Source organism: Macaca nemestrina, chromosome 9 (genome assembly GCF_043159975.1).
Source record: "Macaca nemestrina isolate mMacNem1 chromosome 9, mMacNem.hap1, whole genome shotgun sequence".
NCBI classification, from domain to species: Eukaryota; Metazoa; Chordata; class Mammalia; order Primates; family Cercopithecidae; genus Macaca; species Macaca nemestrina.
This window is the reverse complement of record NC_092133.1, coordinates 91364971-91390542: the sequence shown is the minus strand read 5'-3', so window position 1 is coordinate 91390542 and position 25572 is coordinate 91364971. Positions and strand designations below refer to the sequence as shown.

The window sequence follows — 25572 nt, the reverse complement described above, 5'->3', positions numbered from 1 at the left end:
AAAGTAGCAGTCCCTGTCTCCCTGAATGTGATTACCCTGCCTTATGTTTCTTTGTATTATTATGCTTTTTTATTTAGATAAGGTCTCACTCTGTCACCAAGGCTGGAATGCAGTGGCACAATCATGGATCACTGCAACCTCAAACTCTGGGGCTCAAGCAGTCCTCCTGCCTCAGCCTCCCAAATAGCTGGGACCGCAGGTGAGCACCACCACACTTGGCTAATATATTTCTTCATAGCATTTATTACACCCATCATTTTAGTGTGGAACTGTTGATGAATGCTTGTTCTATCTCTGTCACTGTACTGCAAGCTACATAAAGACAGACCTTCTCTCTCCAGTTCCCATAATTGTACCCAGCATAAAAGAGGCTGAAAGTAAACATTCATTGAGTACATAAAAGAAGAATCTTATTCATTTTAAGGCTATAATCTATGTTAGACTCAAAGAAATAGACTAATCTATGTTAGTCTATGTTAGACTCAAAGATTATTTTCCTGAATAAATGGAAATGTTTCTTTATTGAAAAGTATTACATATGGTGGATAAGCTTTTGGATGTGCTGTTGGATTCATTTTGCCAGTCTTTTATTGAGGGTTTTCACATCGCTATTCATAAGGGATATTGGCCTGAAGTTTTCTTTTTTTGTTGTGTCTCTGGCAGGTTTTGGTAAGGGTGATGCTGGCCTCATAAAATGAGTTGGGGAGGAGTCCCTCTTTTTCTATTGTTTGGAATAGTTTCAAAAGGAATGGTACCAGCTCCTCTTTATACCTCCTGTAGAATTCGGCTACAAATCCATCTGGTCCTGGGCTGTTGTTGTTGTTGTTGTTGTTGTTAGGCTATTAGATACTGGCTGTATTTCAGAACTTGTTATGGGTCTATTTAGGGATTCAGCTTCTTCTTGGTTTCATGGTGGGAGGGTGTATGTGTCCAGGAATTTATCCATTTCTTCTATATGTTCTAGTTTATTTGCATTGAGGTGTTATAGTATTCTCTGGTGGTAGTTTTTATTTCTTTGGGATCAGTGATGATGTCCCCTTTATCATTTTTTATTGTGTCTATTTGATTCTTCTCTCTTCTTTATTAGTCAAGCTAGTGGTCCATCTCTTTTGATAATCTTTTCAAAAAAATAACTCATGTATTCATTGATTTTTTGAAGGATTTTTCTTGTCTCTATCTCTTTCAGTTCTACTCTGTTCTTTATTGTTTCTTGTCTTCTGCTAGCTTTTGAATGTGTTTGCTCTTGCCTCTCTAGTTCTTTTAATTGTGATGTTAGGGGGTCAATTTTAGATCTTTCCAGCTTTCTGTTGTAGGAATTTAGTGCTGTAAGTTTCCCTCTTAACATTGCTTTAGCCGTGTCCCAGAGATTCTGGTACATTGTCTCATTGTTCTCATTGATTTCAAAAAACTTCATTATTTCTGCCTTAATTTCATTATTTACCCAGTAGTAATTCAGGAACAGGTTGTTCAATTTCCATGTAATTTTGTGGTTTTGAGTGAGTTTCTTAATCCTGAGATCTAATTTGTACATATACAAATTAGAGTACACCATGGAATACTATAGAGCCATATAAAAGAATGAGCTCATGTCCTTTGCAGGGACATGGATGAAACTAGAAGCCATCATTCTCAGCAAACTAACACAGGAACAGAAAACCAAACCCTGCATGTTCTCCCTCATAAATGGGAGTTGAACAGTGAGAACACATGGACACAGGGAGGGAACCATCACACACCGTGGCTTGTCAGGGATTGGAGGGGAAGGGAAGGGAGAGGATTATGACAAATACCTAAAGCATGTGGGACTTAAAAGCCAGATGACGGGTTAATAGGTGCAGCAAATCATCATGGCACATGTATACCTATGTGGCAATGTATACCTATGTGGCAATACATGGCACATGTATACCTATGTGCACGTTCTGCACATGTATCCCAGAACTTAAAGTAAAAATTTAAAAAAGGATATACATATCATATGCATAAAAAATATACAAAATGCTTATGAACAGAAAGATTCTATATTGTAAATAAGTCATTTATATTTATTAAATAATGGTTGAATGAAATCCTACTCAAAATCCTATCAGGTAATTTGAAAATTGACAAGCTAATTTTAAATGTATTTGAAAATGTAAAAGACCGAGAAGAATCAAGAAAGTTCTGAAGAAGAGCAGAGCTCAAGAATGTATACCATCAGGTGTTTCAATCTTTATTACAATTAAAATAAGATGATATTAGCAGAAGGACATATAAATAAAGAAACCAGAAACAAATTCATATTTATACCATCCCCTGATTTATGACAAAGGTGAAACTGCAGTGTCGTGAGGCCACAATAATCTTTTCAATAAATGTTAGTAGATCACTTGGATATCATTATGGGGGAATAAAAGAATTTGACTCCTATCTTACATCATAAACAAAGGTCAGTATAGGTGGGTTATAAAGCTAAATGTGAAAGGTTAAAAAATTTTTTATAAATCTGCTGTAACAGCCGGGAGCAGTGGCTCATGCCTGTAATCCCAGCACTTTGGGAGGCCAAGGCGGGCGGATCACGAGATCAGGAGATTGAGACCATCCTGGCTAACAAGGTGAAACCCCTACTCTACTAAAAATACAAAAACTTAGCTGGGCGTGGTGGCAGGTGCCTATAGTCCCAGTTACTCGGGAGGCTGAGGCAGGAGAATTGCTTGAACTCGGGATGAGGAGGTTGCAGTGAGCCGAGATCATGCCAGTGCACCCCAGCCTGGATTACAAAGTGAGACTCCATCTCAAAAAACAAACAAACAAACAAACAAGCAACAACAAAAAACAAAGTTTCTATAGCATAAGAGAATATCTTTATGACACTGAGGTTGACAAAAATTTCTTGAGTAAGACTAAATAAGCATTAATTATACAGGAAAAGTCTGATAAACTGGACTACATTAAAATTAAGAACTTTGTGTTAAGAAAGTCACCATTAAGAGAAAGAAAAGGCAAGTTAAAGTGGGAGAAGATATCGGCAATGTTTATGTCCAATCAAAAACTTATATCTAAAATATATGAAAAACGCCATTAAATCAGTTACAGAATATATTCAAAGAGCCAATTAAGCATCAGAAAATGTCTTCATCAAGGGCATGCAACTTAAAGTGACAATGGGATACCATGACACACAGACCAGTCTGGTCAAAATAAAAAATACAGACAGTCAAGTGACTGCAAAGATATGGAGCAACTAGAACTGGCAAAGGTAAAATAGCACAACCACTTCAAAAAATTCTTAGGCAGCATTTGATGAAGTTAATATATACATATTTTGAGACCCAATTTCATACTTGTTATATACCCGACAGAAATGAATACAAGTGTGTAACAAAAGACATATAAGAATGTTCATAGCAGCAGCATTTGTCATAGTCAAGAGCTGGAAGCAACCCAGTTAGGCATCAGTGGTAGAATGGATGACTAAATTGTAGTGTATTCTTACAATAAAATACTATAGAGCAATGAAAATAAACAAACTATGGCTATGTTCAACAACATGGATAAATCTTACCAACAATGTTAGACAAATGAAGCCAAACCAAAAAATACACATATTCTATGAATCCATATACACAAAGTTCACAATAGGTGATAGTGGCTACTCTTTTGGGAAGTAGTGAGGAAAGGACTAAAAGAGTACTGCAGAGGGGGCTCTGTGTGTTTGTAATTTCTATTTCCCAGTGCAGGTGTGTTTTACATGAGCATGTTCACTTTGTGGAAATTCATTGAGCTGTAACTAAATATATGGAATTATTTATGAATGACATGATATATAATTCAATGGGAACTTGGGAGGATAGGGAGGAGGTGGGGGAGCTAAAGAGATGTGAGTGGCCAAATGCTTACAATTGTTATTGTTGGGTTATGTATACCTGGGAATTTGTTGTACTATTCTTGCCATTTTGTGTATGTTTGAAGTTTTCCATTATAAAAAGGACAAAAAAAGACAGAGAAAACTAAAAAAGAAAAAAAAAAAAAGTATTGTGCTTGTTACTAAAACCAATCTTAAGGCCAGTTACTAAAATGTAAACTCCTACAATTTTGAATAGCTATTTGCTAATACATTGATTTGCTGCATTCTTGGGATTAGCTTAGCCTGTCCATTCCTTTTTTAACTTGCTCCCTTCCTTCCCTTTTAATAAAGTCCTGCCTAAGCTCCAGGCTCTATTTTCCACCTCTCCCCTAAGATTAGGGATTGTTCCATTTTAAGTCAGTGGCCTTATCTCTCCCTGTTCTCCTAGTGTAACTCTTACCTTACCTAGCAGCAGGCCCTCTGTATTAGGGCAGCCCATGATATTGCTTTTATGATTAATCTTCCCTTATCCACAAACTTAACTGTTGAGAAGCAGGAGAAAGTGTGTGCCCAGAAGCTGGATTCAGAGACCCATGGTTACCCAATTCTACTTATGATTCCATTCATTACACTGTTTTAGGAAAATAAACAGATCTTGATTTTTTCATAAGAGTTGATTCTTCAACAAGCAAATGGGAAAATTGGCAGGCCCAGATATGTGCGTATAGCTGCTATTGGTTGGAAATTTGAACACAAAAATCTTTATCTACCCAGCCTGTGAGCTACAAATCTAGACTGAGTATAAAAAAGAATAAAACTAAATACCACATGTTCTCACTTATAAGTGGAAACTAAACATTGAGTACACATGAACATATAGATGGGAACAATAGACACTGGGGAACAGGAGAAGAGAGGGAGAGAGAAAAGGGTTGAAAAACTACCAATTCTGTGCTGTGCTCACTACCTGGATGATGGATTTATTTGTACTCCAGCCTTAACATTACACAATATATCTTTGTAACAAACTTGTACTTGTACCCCCAAATTTAAAATAAAAGTTGAAAAAAAAAGAATAAAAAGTGGTTGGCTATGTAACACAAAGATACTGTGGCTTGTCTTAAAAATAGGCTCTGACCCCTGAGGATAAAAATCAGACTTCTCCATGCGGGTCTAGTTGACATGATTAGACAACTCTACTAGAGTTCTGCCTTAGTGGTTGTCATATACATTGTCATAGACATCCTTGAAAAGAAAAAACAAGACAAGAGAGGAAAACTGAAGCTTCAAAATCCTTCCTGTATTTTCTAAACATCTCTCATTGGATTGCTTGCATTCCTCCAACTGATAGATTCCAGAAGCTCATATAGTTACAAATAAGAACATGAGTAGTAAATATCCCCCCAAATTATTTCAGAACTCAGTCATTATAAATTGATTTTATATTCATATAGTTATCTTTTTATTGATCCATAATTCAAATTTAGCAAAAAATTAAAGATGAATCATAAATGAACACTTGGAAAAAGGTTCAATGTTGGCATTTTATCAAAATAGGTTAATAATTTCTTATTCCTTTCTCATAAAAAACTGGATAAATAGAAATTTTAATCTTCATAAAAATGGAAATTCCAATGCAGATCAAGTATTTGGTTGTTTGGTTTGTTGAAAGCTTGACTTTGTTCACTTCATTTAGACAGACTATAAGATGAAAAACTTTAACACTAGAAACAAAATTTGGCATTAGAATCACAGAGAACAGGATTTTGAAATGCCTCTGTAAGTTTATAGATGTTCCTAAAGTTCCATGTTTAATATTTTGAATAAAATAGGTGGCCATGCTCAGGATCTAGGAAGTTAATAGTAGCCTCTTTCTTTTTCAGATACATGTTGACCAGTGGTCATGCCACTGCCTATCTATTTGTTGAAAATATTGTTTACACAGTAAGTTTATCTCTGTTTGCTGAGCCATTCTTAAGTAGCTCATGTGTGACTTGTACTTCTTTCTCTAAACCCTGTATATACGACCTCCCTTGTTATTATTCCTTATTTTAACTCCTCAAAATATATTTGATAGATCCTTTAAAGGCCTGAATGGTTATGAAATACAAAGGCAAAGTTTCTTGACAGGTGATTAGCAGATTTCTCCATTCTTCAAATGACCATTTCACATCTACCTGCAAAGGAGAGCAACACTCAGAATGGTGGTGTTTCTCAAATCATCCAAGGTAACAGAAAGTCTTTCTCTACTATTTGTGAGAAGGCCCATCACTAGATTGAAAGCTCTTCTGGAAGTGACTCTGCCTGTATGTTCCCTACAAACAACCCCTAGAGAGTTAGCTGCTGAGATGGCTATATTTTCAAACTCGAGCTGATTTGGAGAAAGCAGATCTGGAGTGGAGACATGGAATTTCTCATGGAAAGTGAAAATAACTCACTGAAAATCATGTTTTTTCAAACTCTTCTGTCTTTCCACAGTATGTTCTTGTTACTGATTTTCAGAAAGCTGGTTTTGAGACTACAGCTTGGATTAAAGTAAGTTTTGTCTAGAATTGTTTCTCTATACAGTATAGACATTTTCATGCTATGATTTATTTCTAAGCCTAGGGGAAACAATAAACAACATCTGGTTATCTTATTTCAAATTTGATATGTATAAATTGTGGATTGATCTTTATTGGAGCAAATTTGCAATCCAAATTCTCTTGGTGATTTATTTGCTTGGCACCTAATACACCTCTAAGCTTACAACAGTCATCTCATTTCAAATGTAAAGCCCCATTTTAAAAACAAAAACCATATACATACCCAAATATATAGAAAATAAAGAAAGACTAAAAAAATTTAATTTCCATAATTTTATCAAGAGACAGTCACTACTAATGCTTTGCTGGGGATCCTTCCAGACATTGTTCTATGTCTGTGTGTGTGTGTATTTTTAAATAAGATGATGCATTACAGAACACAAGGCTTTATTATTAAAAAAAGATTAGACACAATTTCTATGCCTTAAAATATAATTTAACACAATTATTGTTTATGATTATAGATTATTAAGTTTTATAGATGTTCCATCATTTATTTCAGCAGTCTCCTATTTTAGACATTTTCATTATTTCCAGCATTTAAAGATTATATCTAAATCTTTATTTTTGTCTCTCATGAAGTATCATGACCTGCCTGATGTTTAAATGCTCTGCTAAAAAAAATGAGTATGAGGTGATAAGTCAATGTGGAATAGGTAATCTCCTACGATAGCAGTCCCCAACTTTTTTGGCATCAGGGACTGGTTTCATGGAAGATAATTATTCCATGGACAAGAGGACTTCCATGAGTCTCCTAGGAGCTGGTTTCAGGATGCTTCAAGAACGTTACATTTATTATGTACTTTATTTCTTTTATATGTTACATTGTAATATATAAGAAAATAATTATATACCATAATACAGAATCAGTGGGAATCCTGAGCTTGTTTTCCTGCAACTAGATAGTCCCATCTGGGGGTGATGGGAGACAGTGAGAGATCATCAGGCATTAAATTTTCAGAAAGAACATGCAACCTAGGTCCTTTGCATGCACAGTTCTCAATAGGGTTCATGCTCCTATGAGAATCTAGTGCCACTGCTGATCTGACAGGAGGCAGAACTTCAGGTGGGAATGCCAGTGATAGGGAATGGCTATAAATACAGATGTAGCTTTGCTTGTGCACCTGTTGTGCACTTCCTGCTGTGCAGCCTGGTTCCTAACAGGCCATGGTCTGCTACCAGTCCATGGCCTGTGTTGTGGGTTGGGGCCCACTGCCCTAAGAGACAGTGGCAATTAATCCAGGTTAAATGTGATGATGTCTTTAGCCTAGGATGTTAGAGGAGGAGGCAGTGAGAAGTGGTCAGAGCCTGGATTTATTTTATCTTTTTAAAAGCTAACAGAACTTGCATATAGATTAGATTGTGTGTTGTGGAAGAAAGAAAGAAGTCAAGGATCATCATATTAAGAGGACAAAGGAGGAAAAATGAACAACTCAGTAGATGCTTAAAGAAACACTGTTAAGAGGCAATATCCATTTCAGATTTAAAAAAAAATTCTTTCCAAATTGAACAGAACAATTGAAGTCCCAAAATGATCAATAAAAACATCTTACTGATTTTGTCCATTCAGCCACTCTCTTACCAGATTAATGAATCCTTGTTGTATACAGCCTTAGGTTGGAGCAAACACTTGCCATGAATTGAGAGGGGCCCGCGTCACTATGGTATAAATCTTAAGAGAAAGGCCAGCCATGACAGCAAAAGCATGTTCATCTTCAGAGTACTTTGGGGACACTCATAACTTCAAGTCATTGTTAAAAATTCTGAGACAAGGGAATTAGGAAGATTGACCTCCCCAGTAAGCTATGAGTCATGAGAATCTTTCCATAAGGAGAGCTAGCTAGGATGCAGGCATTCTGTGGCAGGTGGAGTTCGGGTGAATCTGCCAGTCCAGCCGAGAAGCCTTGTCTAAGTGACTGTTTTCCTCTGCAGTTCAGTCATCTGGCTGTCTGGGGAAAGCACACTGACTGGTGTGGTGTTCTTTGGCATCTACTTAACCATCTGGTCCCCCATTCTTATTGCCCTAAATATGAGAGGACAGGTAAGTATGCCGGATTGCAAGTTTGCCTTCTGTGTCTTGTGATAACAATGTTTCTCCATGTGTAGGCAAGCAGGCTCTCTGTGTTTTGCAACTGTATTGAGGTTCAGTAGAGGCTGGTGCTACCTGTTTCTATCAGGATCTATCAGGAGGTAAACCAAATTAAAGAATCTGGAAGATGTCATCTAGTCCACAGAAATGGCATTTTAAATTTAAAGTATTATAAAAAGTCAACCTAAACCCCCTTACTTACCTGGCATGTCCACATTTTCATAATAAATTATGTGTTAATTGCACATCATACTGATATGTACACTTTATGGCCCTTTGGAAACTGGAGCTATTTTGAGTTGTTCATAATCCAGTGATTATATTGGTTACAGTTTTGATGTTGTACTCTGATTAGTAGTTATCCTCTGTTGAGTCATCTGTGGAAGTTAAATCTAACAGCTCTATGAACCAGTATCTCTTTGAACTAGAGAGGCTGAGATTAAAGGTCTTTATACTCACTTGAATGTCTTTTTATTTTTTTCTTTTATACTACCTTTTTCTAGTGCATGAGATTGAGCCATCAACTGTGACAAACTGGGTCATGGAATCTCACAGTATCAAGTTTGGATAGAAAGGAGCTTGGCAGTCTTGTGGTCCACACCTCCTCAGTTTACCAAGGAAGCTGTGCAAGCACAGGTCTCCAGGTTCATCCCAGAGACCCCACCCTGGGGTTGCCCACAGCAGTCCTGTCCTTAGACCCCCAAAACAGGCTGCTGGGCCCTATGTTTTAGGGACCTCTGCACTGGCCCTCCTTCGCTGGGTGTATTTCTCTGCACAGAGTGAAAAGCTGTGATGCACACAGCCCCTTCTAGTGTGTTCTCTGGGCTCCCAGGAACCCAGGCCTCTTTCTCAAACAGCCAAATGCCCATTACCAAGGCCTGCTTGGGCCTCCTTCCAGATGCAGGCCAGACTGCACAACTCTAGGTCCGAGGGGCAACTGTTTGCAAGGGGTGTGCACTGAGTAGATTGATGTTTGCACTGGTGTTTCCACCCACGTTTAAAGGAGGATGTTCATGCTGGGGCACAGAACCCAGTGGAAAGGGAAGAACAGTGGGTCAGACTTTAATTGGTGTTTCCCACCCAGGAATACATATTTTAGGGGCAGGTCTGTGCACGGCACAGCTGTCTGCTATCTCTGCCTCACTTACTCTGCAGAAGTAAATGAAACCCCTGGGTTGACTGCAGTCTAGACTGTGTCCAGCAGCTGTTTTTTGTGAGGTAGCCCTGAGTAGTGTTGCTTGCCTTTTGACCTGGTGGCTCAATTGGCTAATATCCCAGGGTGCAGAGGACCTCCGCTGAGGGTGCTAAGTGGGATGGACCTGTCCTGCACGAGTGGGTGTGCTTGCCCTCTAATGCATTTTTGCTTTTTGTAAGAAAAGAGGACAAATGTCTAATGCGCTCTTCAGTTCTTTTCCAAATTCAGACAATAGAGGAAATTAGAGGAGATTGAATAAACCCAGAAGATTGTTGTGTAGCAAAATGAGCATTTCCAACAAAGAAACTGTGTGTGTTTAAAGAAAGCAACTCTATTTTAAAGCAGTATGATTGAGCCCCACAAAACAAGTGTCGGCTATAAGACAACAATCTTTTGGTAAGGTATTGGGGCTTAGAATATCTGTTTTGTGCTCTCTTCCTTCTGGTTCAGGGTTGATCTGCTATGATAAATATTTTATTTGGGGAATTTTTTGGTACTGGACAATAAACAGGGCCACAGCTGATTGCCACAGACAATTTTCTAATTTAGAGGACAGTGACAGCTGACAGGATGGGTCGCTTGGTTTGTGATTGGCAAACTAAGCCCATTTGTCAAGGTTTCTAGGTTGGTGAATGCTCAGAAATGAAGGGTATTCTAGAAAAAACTGCTTTTTATAGGCCCAGCACGCTTCCGCTGCACAACTCTGCTATCAAAAAGACTTTTATTTATTTTTTTTTTTAGACAGAGTCTTCCTCTGTTGCCCAGACTAGAATGCAGTAGCAAGATCTCTGCTCACTGCAACCTCCACCTTCCAGGTTCTAAGCGATTCTCCTGCCTCAGCCTCTGGAGTAGCTGGGATTACAGGTGTGTACCACCACGCCTGGCTAATTTTGTATTTTTAGCAGAGATGGTGTTTCACCATGTTGGCTAGGCTGGTCTCAAATTCCTGACCTCAGGTGATCCACTGGCCTCAACCTCCCAAAGTGCTAGGATTTCAGGTGTGAGCCACCATGCTTTTAAAATTACTATTTGAATAATGCTTCTGATGTTTTTTTTTTTTTTTTTTTTTTTTCTTGAGAGTGAGTTTTGCTCTTGTTGCCCAGGCTGGAGTACAATGGCACAGTCTCGGCTCACTGCAACCTTTGCCTCCTAGGTTCAAATGATTCTTCTGCCTCAGCCTCCCAAGTAGCTGGGATTAGAGGCATGCACCACCACACTTGGGTAATTTTTTATGTTTAATAGAGATGGGGTTTCACCATGTTAGTCAGGCTGATCTCAAACTCCTGACATCAGGTGATCCACCAACCTTGGCCTCCCAAAGTGCTGGGATTACATGCATGCACTACCATACTTGGCCAGCTTCTAGTGATTTTTATAAACCATTTTTTGTAGTTCATTAAACAGTAGGTTTTTGGCAAATAAACATGGTTATTTTAATGCTCTACAATTAAACTGTGTAATAGCAAATGGTATTTTTCACCCAGAAGCCAGAGATTTGACACACAAAACATTTTCTCTATTCATAACTTTTTTTTGAGATAGAGTTTCATTCTTGTTGCCCAGGCTTCAGTGTAATGATGTGATCTCAGCTCACTGTAATCTCCACCTCCCAGGTTCAAGTGATTCTCCTGCCTCAGTCTCCTGTGTAGCTGGGATTAAAGGTGCCCACCACCATACCCAGCTAAGTTTTGTATTTTTAGTAGAGACGGGGTTTCACCGTGTTGGCAAGGCTGTTCTCGAACTCCTGTCCTCAAGAGATCCACCCCCCTCAGCCTCCCACAGTGCTGGGATTACAGGCGTGAGACACTGTGCCTGGCCTATAACATCTTTAACCTTCAAAAAGATGCACTGTTTCTGCTGGGGGGGTTCTTTTACTAATTTGATTAAAGAATTATTTGTTTTGTCCATGATATTTGGAGTTTTTCTCATGGGGGAGAATGCAGGTTTTCTCTTGATGGTAAAGGAAAAGATAGACTGTAGAATTAGAATTCTTCTTCGCTGTCAAAGAGTCTTTATCTTCTGTAAAGAATCTCATGATATGGTATGTGAAACCCAACCAGACAACACATTAGGAAGTTCCAGTTGAAGTTTCTGGAATCAAAGAAGCCATCTGCATCCTTCCTCTCTTGAAAGTATGCCACATTTATGGTATCTTAAAAGGAACCCTGTTTTTCCTTGTCTCTTCTCAAGCTTATATCTATAGTAAGTTAAAAACTCAGATTGTATCTGTCCTGATTAATGCCAGTCAAACCCTCAGCTATGGAAAATATGTGATAATGTTTTTCTGTAGGGGACTATGTGTTTTTTCCCCCAGTAACATATCTGTGAGATTTAAGTTTCCCCGTAATGGGTCCCCAAGGCAAATACTTAAAGGTAGAATATGACTAAATTCTTTTTAGCTCACTGCCTCCCCCAAAGTTGCCTACTGATAGAGAGTTGGAGAGATGAGGAAATCTTGATCCAAAATTAGATTAGGAAATGTGTTTATATTTTATGCATGCTTTTCTCAATGCTTTTGACTTTAGTAGTGGTAGAGGGAATGCCATGTTACTTGACCTCTGTACAAAAGTCAGGAGGCTTGGCAGGGTTTACGCCCCAGGCAGTTAACCTTTCGCAAATCCCTTTACCTGCATTAATCTCCCAATCAGCAAAGTCAGAATAATACCACTCACCCTAATTACCTGAGAGGATTCTGGAAAATATATAACAACCTGTGGAAAATCTAAAACATGCATGCTCTTCTTTTTCCTGGAGTGATGAATTTTTAAACCTTCATGAATAGAAAGATTGCTGTGATTTAAACTCCAAATTCTTTTGGCTACATAGTTTTAACATTTTATAGGTTCTAAATTGGATGTTTCTCAGCAATCAATGTTTCTCCATTGATTACCTGCATTCAAATCATCTGGATTGCTTGTTAAAATGACAACCCCTCCACCTGCAGGCAATCTCTCTCTCTCTCTCTCTCTCTCTCTCTCTCTCACACACACACACACACACACAGACACACACACACACACAGTGAATTTGGAACCTCTGGGTGTGGCACACCAGCACCTAAATTGTAATAAATCTTCAGGTCATTCTTTCCTTTAAACTTTGAGAACCACTGCCCCAAAACCCCTAAAGACTCCATTAGAATGTTTTAGCTGTCATCGGGTGTTACAGGAGAAGATGATACACTGAAGATACAGCTGAGAATGTCAGTGGAGGAGAGATTTGAAGGGAGAATCTGCCTAAGGTCAGGAGAACACTTGTTTTCGGGTTAAGTTCTGTGGTGTGGGGCCATGTTCGCTTGCCTTAGCATCCATTCTTCTTCACCCTTTCCTAATTGTTCCCATATGTGCTGTGACTTTCTCCCTTATTCCTGGGGAAAACTTAATCCCATGCCTTCTGTAGTGATTGGTTCATGAAGCCAAGAGACATGGGGACACATTTGTCAGGGGCTTCTGGGATAGCAGCAAGTGTGCTCCTAAAAGAATCCATCAAAGAGACAGCTTTCTCCTCTGAATGCTGTGGTTGCTACTGTGATGCTGGGAATGGTTCAGCCAAAGGAGGAAAACCACCCTCAAAATCCTACTGCTGGCATGAAAGATAGACTAGAAGACAAAAAGCAAACAAAACCAAAAGTCTTTTTTATTGCTTTATTATTTGACAAGTAAACAAAACCTAAAAGTCTCTGTGTGATTGTTGACACCCTGTATAAAGCCGGCTTCAAAGCCCAACCCAAATGGGGCACTCAGAGAGTGTCTGCTGTGTGTGACTTGGCATTTTGGGCAGCTCTTGCCAAGGAAGTTTCTCTCCACCCAAGTGAGACTGTCAAGGTGTTTCCTTAGCTTCACAAGCACGTGGTCAGTCAAGGAAGTAAATGCTTTTTAAAAACAAAATCTTTACTATAGCATATTTAACTGTTTTACTACACCTAAAGTTGCAGATTGGTTTACAAACCTTGTAAAGAATTATTTAGTGTTGCGATTATTAGTTTTTTAGGCAGTAACATCCTGGAAAATGTCTAATGGGCATGTCTTAAGCTTATTGGAATTAATCTCAAATATAATATTGAATAGACTCAGTCCAGTTTTCTTCAAGTATCATATTTCAGAAACCCGAGGCCTGTCTGGTGAGGAGCAGTCAGCCTCATCAAGGAGGAAGTCCCATCAGTAGAGGCTTGCCTTTCTGTTTGAAATAACATTGTGGCATATTTTTGTACAGTTTTCTTGAATATTGAAGTTGGCTGAATTATTTGTTGAAGTCTAATTTCCATTCTGACTTTTAAACTTGTATATTTTGTGGAACAGTAAGACTCACAAGAAGTAACATGCTGTGTTTCTGGATGACATTCTTATCTGAATACAAAGCATGATGAGATGAGCAAAGTTAACATGGCAAGATTTCCTGGTTTCTCCCATATCTGTGACTATTGTCACCTGCACCCTGGGGTCCCCCATTCATGTATATTTCTCTTCTTGAAGCCTCCTGACATCAATCCCTGTCTGAGGCAATTTCTAGAACAAAAAAAATGAAAACTATAACAAAAAGCCCTCTTCACTGATAATAAAAAAGAGTCAAAAACATGGACTTGACCAGTGCTAGCGAGGTACGTTCTCATAGCCTATAAATATTTGGGATCTAAAATCAGAAAACTCAGGCGTCCATCAGACAACAATTTTGTCACAGAATTGCTTGTCATTGTTACCTGTAATACCAACTTGTTTTTGGTTTTCTTTTCCTAATTAACAAATGAAAAATAAAGTAGATTTACCAATTTGGAAAAACAAATGTACAGTAATCACATAATGCAACAATTTCACTCCTGGATATAAATCTAAGAGAAATAAAAATATATGTTCACACAAAAACTTGTGCATGAATCTTGATAGCAGCATTATTCATGATGACCAATAAGTAGAAACAATTCAAATGTATCTGAACTGATGAATGGATAAACATGGACTATTATTCAGCTATAAAAGGAAACACATACTGATACAGGCTGACAAGAAGAAACTTTGAAAATATTGCCCTAGGAGGAAAAAAAAAAAAGCTAGTCACAAACCATCACATTTTTAAAAGATCCAGATTAGGCAAATCTATAGTGACAGAAAATAAATCAGTGATTGCCTATGAAGACACAGGGACATGGGGGAAGTAGAAGGTAGTGGCTAAGAGCTGAGGATTTCTCTACAGCATAATGAAACGTTGTAAATGTGATTGTAGTGATAGATGCATAGCTCTGTGAGTATTCCAAAAACCACTGGATTTCTCTCTCTCTCTTTCTCTCTCTCTCTCTTTCTCTCTCTCTCTTTTGAGACAAGGTCTTCTTCTGTTACCTAGGTTGAAGTGCAGTGGCACCATCTCAGCTCACTGCAATCTATGCATCCTAGGCTCAGGCAATCCTCTGGCTTCAGGCCCCCAAATAGCTGGGACTACAGACATGAGCCCCCATACTTGGCTAATTTTTGTATGTTTCTAAAGATGGGGTTTTGCCATTTTGCCCAGACTAGTCTCCAACTCCTGAGCTCAAGCAATCAGCCTCCCAAAGTGCTAGCATTACAGGCGTTAGCCACTGTGTCCTGCCTGAATTGCCTATTTTGATAGATAAATTGTATGGTATGTGAATTATACTGCAATAAAATTGTTACTAGAAAATGAAAATGGGGACTGGGCACAGATTGCTCATGGTTGCCTATAATCCCAGCACATTGGGAAACTGAGGCAGAAAGATCACTTGAGGCCAGGAGTTTGACACCATCCTGGGAAATATGGCAACATAACATAAACATCTCCACAACAACAACAACAACAAATAGCTGGGCATGGTGGCAAACGTCTGTGGTCTCAGCTACTTGAGAAGCTTAAGTGGGAGGGTTACTCGAGCCTGGGAGGTCAAGGCTGCAGTGGGTCATAATCGTGCCACGATACTCCAGCGCAAGTGACAGGGTGAGAACCTGTCTCAAAAAACAAAACAAAAACCATGAACAGACAAAAACTGGAGCTAATAAGCTAACATAAGGAAAGTTGCTGAAATGTGACAGATAAATAAAGATAAAGTAATGTGAGGTCTTTTATCTACTAAAAATAAACAAAAAATAGCTGGTTAAATCATAATACCCTGTGTTGGAAAAGGTGCAATGAAATGGGCACTTTATTATACTATTACTGGCATTTGAATTTTTTATAAGCCTTCCAGGGTAAAGCTTGGCAATGTTTTTTTTTTTTTTTTTTAAATAACAGACAAGTGTCTCACCATATTGCCTTCTCCAACTCCCGGCCTCAAGCAGTCCTCCCATCTTGGCCTCCCAAAGTGCTGGGATTATAACTGTGAGATGCCCAAAAGCTTGGCAATTTACATCAAAGTAGTAAGAATATCCATGCCCTGCTGACTCACAGTCATCTCATTTCTGGAGATATCTTTGGAGAAAATTCAACCTAAACAAAAGGTCATATGCACAAGCACAGTGAAATCTGGGAGCAATTTAAGATAGAGTGGTTACATGAAATAAGGAAGAGTTATGGGGAACTAAACAATCCTTAGTATTTACAGGCTCCTGGTAAGAAGTAAGCTAGATTTTTTTTTTTTTTTTTTTGAGACAAGGTCTCACTCTGTTGCCCAGGCTGGAGTGCAGTGTCCTGATTATGAGTCACTGCAATCTTTGCCTTCCTGGGCTCAGGTGATCCTCTCCCCTCAACCTCCCAAGTAGCTGAAACTACAGGCAGACACAACTACTCCAGGCGAGTTCTGGTTTTTTTTTTTTTTTTTTTTTTTTTGTAGAGACAGGGTCTCACTGTGTTGCCCAGGCTGCTCTCCAACACTTGTCCTCAAGCAATCCTCCTGCCTTGGCCTCTCAAAGTTCTGGGATTATGTTGTGAGCCACTGCACCCAGCCAGTTGCTACTTTATTATTATTACTGTTATTATAATCATTTCACTCAATTTAAAATTACTTGTCATTAATAATATCAGTCAAGTCTATAGAACAGTATGTGTCCTACCATATAACTATATTAATATAAACATATACGGTTGCCCCTCAGTATACAAAGAAGATTGTTTCCAGCCCCACTCTCTACCATCTCTGTCTATACACAAATCCTCTGGAATCCACATGTAGGAAAGTAAAAAAAAAAATTAGTTGGGCATAGTGGCAAGCACCTGTACTTCCAGCTGCTTGGGGGACTGAGGTGAAGGGATTGCTTGAGCCTGGAAGTTCGTGGCTGCAGTGAGCTGTGACAGCACCACTGCACTCCAGCCTGGAAAACACAGTGAGACCTTGTCTCAGAAACAAAAATGTTTTGGCCGGGCACAGTGGCTCATGCCTGTAATCCCAGCACTTTGGGAGGCCAAGGCTGGCGGATAATCTGAGGTCAGGAGTTTGAGACCAGCTGTGCCAATATGGAGAAACCCCTGTCTCTACTAAAAATACAAAATTAGCCAAGCATGGTGGGACATGCCTATAATCCCAGCTACTCAGGAAGCTGAGGCAGGAGAATCGCTTGAACCTGGGAGGCAGAGGTTGCAGTGAGCCGAGACTGTGCCATTGCACTCCAGCCTGGGCAACAAGAATGAAACTCTGTCTCAAAAAAAAAAAAGAAAAAAAAAAGATTAGAAACTGTAATTGTAATGAGGTGTGTTGGGCAAAATTCCATACAAGCAAAGTACAGATTAATGAAGCAAATGGTGGTAAAATAGAACAATTACCTTTCTGCGGTTTATGACAATGATGGCAAAAAAATGCAAGACACAGAGAAAGAGAGTAAAGAAGAAATTAGGGAAGCATTCTACGTGTTTGAAAGGATGACACTGGCCATGTTCATGCAGTTCCTGTACGATATTGTTCAGTTGCCTTTGTTTGTAAGGAATGTATCCACTGAAAGTTCTTCTTGGTATAAAAGAATGAGTAGGCATGCATAGTCATACTAGAACTCACTCCTGTTTTTCTACCTTTATCTTCCTACTATCATCCCACAGTCTTATTTCAGAAAATTGAGCAAGTGTTAGGCATGGTGGTTCATACGTACCTGTAATCCTTGAGTTTTGGGAGGCAGAGGTGGAAGGATCGCTTGAAGTCTGAAGTTTGAGACCAGGCTAGGCACCAAAGTGAGACCTTATTCATGTCTACCAAAAAAAAAAAAAAAAAAAATTAACCAGGCACAGTGGTGTATAGCTGCAGGCCCAGCTACTCAGGAGGCTGATGGGGGAGGATCCTGAGCACAGGAGTTCAAGGCTGCAGTGAGCTGTGATAGCACTACTGCACTCCAGCCTGGGTGACAGAATGAGACCCCATCTCCTGAAACAACAACAAAAAAAAAAAAAAAAGAAAGAAAAAAGAAAATTGAATGAGTAGCAAATTGTAGGTGGTTGACTCTGAATATTTCTAAACTACTGGTTCTCAAACTTTTGTGGTGGACCCTCCCCTTTACATTTTTTAACTTTATTGAAGGTCTCTAAGACTTTTTGTTCATATAAATTATTCTATTAAAATTAGAAATTAAAACAAAAATTTTAAAATACGTATTTTTAACTACATAATTATAATAAAACCATTATATATTGCTATAAATAATACATGTTTTAAATAACTGTATTTTCAAAATTCAAAAAAGTGAGAAAAGTGGACTTGTTTTACGTTGTTGCATTTCTCTTGAATGTCCGGCATAATAAAAAACAAGTGGGTTCTCATATCAGGATTTAATCTGTGGTTTCCACACCTCATGTAGGAAAATTCCACCAAACACTTGTAAAAGAACAAGGGTGAAAGAGGCAGATAATGTCTTAGTATTTTTATCAAAATCATTTTTACCTCGTGGGTCTCCTTTGATCACGTTTTGAAGACCGCTGACCTAAACTCTTAGACACATATGAACTGAGATGGAATTGGTCATGTGAAAGAACTTCTCTAGGTTATGCCTTTTTAAAAATAGTCTTCAGCTGGGTACAGTGGCTAACACCTGTAATCCCAGCACAATTTTTGTAGAGACACGATCCTGCCTAGATCAAGCAAAGAGTGCAAAATCAGACTAGGCAACATGGAAAAATCCCTCCTATACAAATAATTTTAAAAACTAGCCAGGCATTGTGAAACACCATCTGCAGCCCCAGCTACTTAGGACACTGAAGTGGGAAGATTACTTGAGCCTGAGAGGTTGAGGCTGCAGTGAACTGTGATTGCAGCCACTGCACTCCAGTCTGGGAGACAGAGTAACACCTTGGCCCACCCCAACCCCACCAAAAAATGGTTTTCTTTAAGAACAGTCAGTTTGTTGTTGAACTGTGAAGTTTTAATTCTGCCTGGATTATGAAGAGTCAACAATATATACTTAAAGGTGTGCTACTGCCCAGTAAATGGGCTGATCATCCAGGTACTCACAGTATTCCTTGTGCTACAGGTCCTACCCCCAGGAACTTTGTCTTCTATTATCACTTGCTTTTTGAGCTTTATTTCACTCTTTTAAAAAATCTGCTTATGGCACTATATACCTCAAACAAGTTATATATTTATTTTCCAATTTAAAAATTAGAACTAAGGCCGGGCACCGTGGCCCATGCCTGTAATCTCAGCATTTTGTGAGGCCAAGCAGAAGGATCACTTGAGCCCAGGAGTGGAAGGCCAGCCTAAGCAACATGAGACAATCATGCCTCCACAAAATTAAAAACAGTATTAGCCAGGCATGGTGGTGCATGCCTGTAGTCCCAGCTATTTGTGGGACTGAGGTGGGAGGATTTCTTGAGCCTGGGAGGTTGAGACGGCAGTGAGCTATGACCATGAAACTGCACTCCAGCCTGGGCAACAGAGCAAGATCACCCCTAAAAAAAATTGCAACTAGTTTTGTAAGAAAAGTGCCATATCATCTTCCAAAGTGACTCTACCTGTTTGCATTCCTATGAGCAAAGAATGAGAGTTCCTGTGGTTTCACAACATCGCTAGCATTTAGTGTTGTGTTTTGAAGTTGAGTCATTTGAATAGGAAGGTAGTGGTATCTCCCTGTTGTTTTTAATTTGCAATTCCCTAGTGACATATGTTGTGGAGTATATTTTCGTATGCTATTCGCCATCTGTGTATCTTCCTTGGTGAGGTGTCTGTTCAGATTTTTTGCCCATTTTAAAATTCGTTTGTTTTCTTTTGCCTTTTTTTGTTTGTTTGTTTGTTTTTGTTTTTGTTTTTGTTTTAGACAGGGCTTGGTTCTGTTGCCCAGGGTGGAAAGCAGTGGTACAATCAGCTCACAGCAGCCTCGAACTTGTGGGTTCAAGTGATCCTCCTCCCTCAGCCTCTGAATTAGCTGAGACTACAGGTGCCACCATACTGGGCTAATTTCTAAATGTTTTGTAGAGATGAAATCTTACTTTGTTGCCCAAGCTAGTAGTGTCAAACTCTTGGCTCAAGCCATCCTCTTGCCTTGGCCTTTCTAAATTCTGGGATTATAGGCACCTTGTCCCATTTTGTTAGTTTCCTTTTTTTTTTTTTTTTTTTTTTTTCTGAGACAGGCTCTCTTTCTGTCACTCAGGCTGAAGTACAGTGGTGCAATATCAGCTCACTGCAACCTCTGCCTCCCAGGCTCAGGTGATCCTCCCACCTCAGTCTCCTGAGTACCTGGAACTATAGGCATGAGTCACAACTCTAGGCTACTTATTATAATTTTTAAAAAATTTTTAGTAGACATGGCCTTATTATATTATCCAGAATGGTCTTGAACTTCTGGTTCAAGTGATCCCCCCACCTCAGCCTCTCTTAGTGCAGGATTTAAAGGTGTGAGCTACCTTGCCTAGCCTAGAAGTTTTAAATTTTAATGAAGTCCCATCTACTAATTTTTCTTTCGTGAGTCATGCTTTTGCTGATGTATGTAAAAAGTCAACACCAAACCCAAGATTCTTCTCCTATGTTATCTTCTAGGAGTTTTCTGGTTTTTCCAGAGGTTCAGGGAGAAGAAGGAAAAGGTGAATAGATAGAGCACAGGGATGTTTTAGGAAAATGAAACTATTCCCTGTGATACAGTAATGATGGACACATGTTATTTTACATTAGTCAAAACACATGGAATATACATCACAAAGAGTGATGCACTGTTAGTAATAATGTATCAATATAGGTTTATCAGCTGTAACAAATGAACCACACCAATACAAGGTATAAACATAGGAGAAACAGTTGGGGGAAGTGGTCTGTGGAAACTCTGTATGTTTTTATTAATATTTCTGTGAACCTGAAACTGCTCTATAAAATAAATCTATTACTTTTTTTAAATATTGAGCTTTATTTTAGATTCAGAGGGCATATATGTGCTTGTTTGTTGCACGGGTAAATTGCATAATGGTGGTGACTAAGCTTCTAGTATACCCATTACCCAAATAGTGAACACTGTAGCCAAGAGGTAGTTTTTCAACCCTTGCTCCTCTCACACCTTCCCCCTGTTGGAGTCCCCAGAATCTCGTTTTGATCTTCTGCAGCCTTTAGGAGCTGCAAAAGGAAAGAAAACAGATTATCTCCTAGAGCCTCCAGAAGGAGACCCAGCTTCCAAACACCTTGATTTAAGCCCAGCGAGACCCATGTTGGATTTCTGATCTCCAGCATTGTAACATAATAAATTGGGTGTGATCTGATATCCCTAAACTTCATGGTCATTTGTGACAGCCACCATCAAAAATTAACGCAGTCACATATTCATTCAATAAATACATAATGAGTCTTACTCTGTGTCAGGTACTCTGTAGACATTGTGGATACAGCAGTGAACAAAACTGGCTCCCATGTTACCAAACATTGTAGAGTTCACTGAACTGATTAAAGGCTGGGTGCAGTGATTCATACCTGTAATTCCAGCACTATAAGACACTGAGGTGGGAGGATCACATAACGTCAGAAGTTTGAGACCAGCCTGGGCAGCACAGCAAGACCCTAACTCTACAAAGAAAAAAAAAAAGAACTGAAGAAGAAACCAGGCAGGTTCTACCAGTACAGACAGAATGATCATTCTTGGGTAGAATAGAATAGTACCATCTTCTTTTCTTTTCTTCTCTTATCTTTTCCTTTCATTTCTTTGACCAGCAGCAAAAACTTAACTAGGACACTTCCTGCTCTATAAAATAAAACACAGGAGCACCCACAAAGATTAAATGAAGTAGGAACTGGAGAGTGACTCCTCATTTCCGAGTTGTTTAATTTCAATGACTTTTGTTCAATTTTGACTTAACTATTATCTTAAGTAAAACAATCAGCCACAGAAAACAGATACTGCCTGCTCTCATTTATAAGTGACTCAGTAGTATTTCATCCTATATATGTGATAAACATATATATATGTGTGTGTGTGTATATATATGTATATAATCACAGTTTCTTTACTTGTTGATTGATAGGCATTTGGGCTGGTTCCATGTTTTTGTAATTGAGAATTATGCTGTTATAAATATATGTGTGCAAGTATCTTTTTTTTTTTTTATAATAACTTACTTTCCTCTGGGTAGATACCCAGTAGTGAGACTGCTGGATCAAATGGTAGTTCTACTTTTAGTTCTTTAAGGAATCTCCACACTGTTTTCCATAGTGGTTTTAATAGTTTACATCCTCACCAGCAGTGTGAAACTGTTCTTCTTTTCATCACATCAATGCCAAATCTTGATATTTTGATTATGGTCATTCTTGCAGGAGTAGGTGGTATTGCATTGCGGTTTTGATTTTCATTTCCCTTGATCATTAGTGATGTTAAGCATTTTGTTCATATGTTTATTGGCCATTTGTATATCTTCTTTTGAGAATTGTCTATTCATCTCCTTAATCCACTTTTTGATGGAATTGTTTGTTTGTTTGTTTTCTTGATGATTTGTTTGACTTCGTCGTAGATTCTGGATATTAGTCCTGTGTCAGATACACAGATTGTGAAGGCTTTCTCCCAGTCTGGGTTGTCTGTTTACTCTGCTGACTGTTTATTTGCTGTGTAGAAGCTTTTTAGTGCAGTTATTTCAATTTTTTGTCTACATTATGATATAATCACGATTATTTTGCTCACTCAGTTGGTGATAAATATTTGGGTGGTTTACATTTCTTGGCAATCATAAAGAAAGCTGCTATGAATATTTGGGTGCAAGTCTTTATCAGGACATATGTTTTCTTTTCTTCTGGGTAATACCTCAAATTGGTAGGGCTGGATCCTCTAGTAGTTTTAGGTTTAACTTTTTGAGAAACCAACAAACCAGTTTTCAAAGCAATCCTTCCATGTTACATTACTGCCAGCAGGGAGTGAAAGTTCTAGTTGTTCTACATCTTCATCAACATTTGGTAGAGAGGATGGTCAGTATTTCAGTGTTCTGTAGTTTCTTTCTTTCTTTCTTTCTTTCTTTCTTTCTTTCTTTCTTTCTTTCTTTCTTTCTTTTTCTTTCTTCTTTCTTTTTCTTCTTTCTTTTTTTGCAGTTTTAAAATTGGGGTAGAATTTGCATAACATAAAATTCACCATTTTAAAGTGTACAGGTCAATAGTGTTTAGTATATTTGCAAGCTGTGCAACTATCACCACTAATTCCAGAATGTATTTCTCACCACATACCTTGTTTCTGTTAGCAGTCACTCCTTTCAGTTTTTCTAAGCCAGACGAATTATTCGTAACACTCCAGGGTTGGGTACAATGGCTCATGGCTGTAATTCCAGCATTTTGGGAGGCCAAAGTGGGAGTCTTCCATGAAGCTAGGAGTTCAAGAGCAGCCTGGGCAACATGGAAAGATCCCACCTCTACAAAAAATAGAAAAGAAATTAGCTGAGTGTGGTGACGTGCACCTGTAGTCCCAGCCAGCTGGGAGGCTGAGGTGGGAGGATAGCTGGATCTTGGGAGAAGTTGAGGCTGCAGTGAGCCATGATCATGTCCCAGCACATTAGTCTTGGCAACAGAGTGAGAGATCCTGTCTCAAAACAAAAATCTATATATATATAATGTCATGTATACATCAGCAGAGTCTTATCTGTGTATTCTATCTTAACTAGAGAAATGGTATGCTTCTATGTTTCTCTCACTGACAAAAATAAGAACTTTTTCATTAAAGGAAGGAAGGTGCAGGTGGAAGAAAGGATGAAAAGCTGTGAGATTATTATCATTCGTATTTCTCTTCTTTACAGGACAAAACAAAGTACAGTCTTTGATGACCAACACAGTGCTTATTCTTGTATGACTCAGAGCTGCAAAACCTTGTTCAATCCCCAGTTATCCTATATGTAAAGCCTTTGGAAATATTAGTTGTATTTGAAATGTTGAAAAAGTTAAATCTAATCCTTTTTTTGTACATAGGTGGACACGTAACAGTAACAGATGCTCTCATGTCAATAATATCTTTAGGTGGAAGGTAAAATCTAATTTCGTTACTGCTGTTTAACCATCTTCCTTCAAAATGTTTTGGTTTTTAAAGTATTGAGATTTATGTACCCTAGAACATAAAGTATAATAATAAAAAAAATAAAAAGGCCTTATGTCACATATTTCAAAGTTTAATAGGCAAGAAAATCATTTGGAGTTGTTATGAACATGCCCTCTTTGACTTGGTATTTCTGAATAAGAGTGTTCTTAGGTAAACCCTGGGGGATTGGCGACACTGTGAATTGGAAAGTCTTAGAGCGGGGTTTGTAAGTTAACACACACTTCTAGTATTTTGTTGTACTTTTGTCCACAAAAGATAGATTGGAATTAAAGTACCAAATCCAGCTGACACGTGTTATTCATGTAAGAAATAAACATTTCAGTTTTCAGTTGAGTCAGTTTTTCACTCACCTTGGTCAAGTGAGTGATGTTACACTTTGAGGTCCAGAGTATTCGAATGCTGTGGGAGTGGCTGTCACCAGCTCATGGCTTGATCAGGGTTTACTTCTACTTGTAACTGTGTCCCCAGCAGAGTAAAATCTGAACCCACAAAAGATCCTGGTACGTACTAGTGATTTTAGAACAGATTGTGAATTTAAGGAAAACTTTTTCTTAGTTTAGAACGTTATATTTTGACTCAATTATTGTTTTAATGAAAAACATGCAGTTGCTATAAATGTATTGCAACTGTGACACTGTTTTCAGAATTTTCTTGGAATCTGTCCTGAAAAAAATGATTTCTTTGTTTCATACTGAATAGGAGCTGGGAAAGGCAGCTCCAATGAGAGGTTTGGTAATGGATTTTAGCTGGTGAGGAAATGAAATGTTTGGTTTTGGAAAGAGAGAATGAAGTGGGTGCTGTCTATGAGTGCCCGCTGTGGGGTAGTGGAATTGACAGAAAGAAAGGGAAGACAGGTAGGATTGTCAAAACAATCTCTTCAGGGAAAGCCTTCTATTTTGGTGGGTGGGGGACGTCACTGGCATAAAGGAGTATGGGAGGAAGGAGATGTAATTGTAACGGTAATGGATGGGGTTCCAGAGAATCGGATAGGCTTGGTCAGATATTGGATGAGACAATTTCTTGATTAATTTGAATGTTTTCATAGCCTTAAGAAAGCTGAAGATTGAGGGCGTATTAGCAGTGGGGTTTTGAGAGGGCCCTGAGAAAGGTGCTTTAAGAAGAGTTTCTAAAAGAGCAGTTGAGGCAAAGAAAGGCAAGAGTGGCCAAATTGGTTTGAGTAGACATAGGACCCCAAATAGGGAGCCTGACAGATTTTGCTTGGTCCTGGAGTAGTTGGTGTCCGGAAGCTATAAGTCTGAGCTAAGCTATGATCCTTTGTAGGACAGTATGGCCATATCTAATGGATTGAGGAGGAAAGGATCCTTGGAAGTGGATCTGCAGAGTAGGTAAGGTGTAAATTCATACTGGAACTGGTCCAAGTGATTAGAAGGGTTGGAACAGCAGTGGAACCTTGGGTTTGGGCCAACATACGAATCCAGCAATTGGAGCACAAGGATAATTTTGTTTGCCTTAATAGTTAGTGA

The 25572-nt window shown here is 38.7% G+C and overlaps 2 protein-coding genes across 2 annotated transcripts in view; both read left to right on the top strand.

The window, feature by feature from the left end:
- LOC105463240 (ankyrin repeat domain-containing protein 30B-like) overlaps positions 1 to 25572 on the top strand; it is a 256388-nt gene that overhangs the window by 162320 nt on the left and 68496 nt on the right. Inside the window, exon 51 of the mRNA XM_071068724.1 lies at positions 78 to 199. The gene's annotated coding sequence lies outside the window, so the exon portion shown is untranslated. The remainder of the gene's footprint in view (positions 1 to 77; positions 200 to 25572) is intronic.
- Positions 1217 to 10959, top strand: LOC139356325 (phospholipid-transporting ATPase IB-like). The gene is made up of 5 exons (XM_071070081.1): positions 1217 to 5770; positions 5957 to 6054; positions 6305 to 6361; positions 8344 to 8452; positions 9004 to 10959. Exons 1-5 carry the CDS (start codon positions 5714 to 5716, stop codon positions 9028 to 9030), a joined length of 348 nt encoding a protein of 115 aa, XP_070926182.1. The 5' UTR covers positions 1217 to 5713; the 3' UTR covers positions 9031 to 10959.

Coding starts and splice junctions, on each gene's coding strand:
- LOC139356325 (XM_071070081.1), top strand. CDS start 5,714: ATGTTGACCAGTGGTCATGCCACTGCCTATCTATTTGTTGAAAATATT. Junction 5,771..5,956: donor TTGAAAATATTGTTTACACA/GTAAGTTTATCT, acceptor GTTTCTTGACAG/GTGATTAGCAGATTTCTCCA. Junction 8,453..9,003: donor CCCTAAATATGAGAGGACAG/GTAAGTATGCCG, acceptor ACCTTTTTCTAG/TGCATGAGATTGAGCCATCA.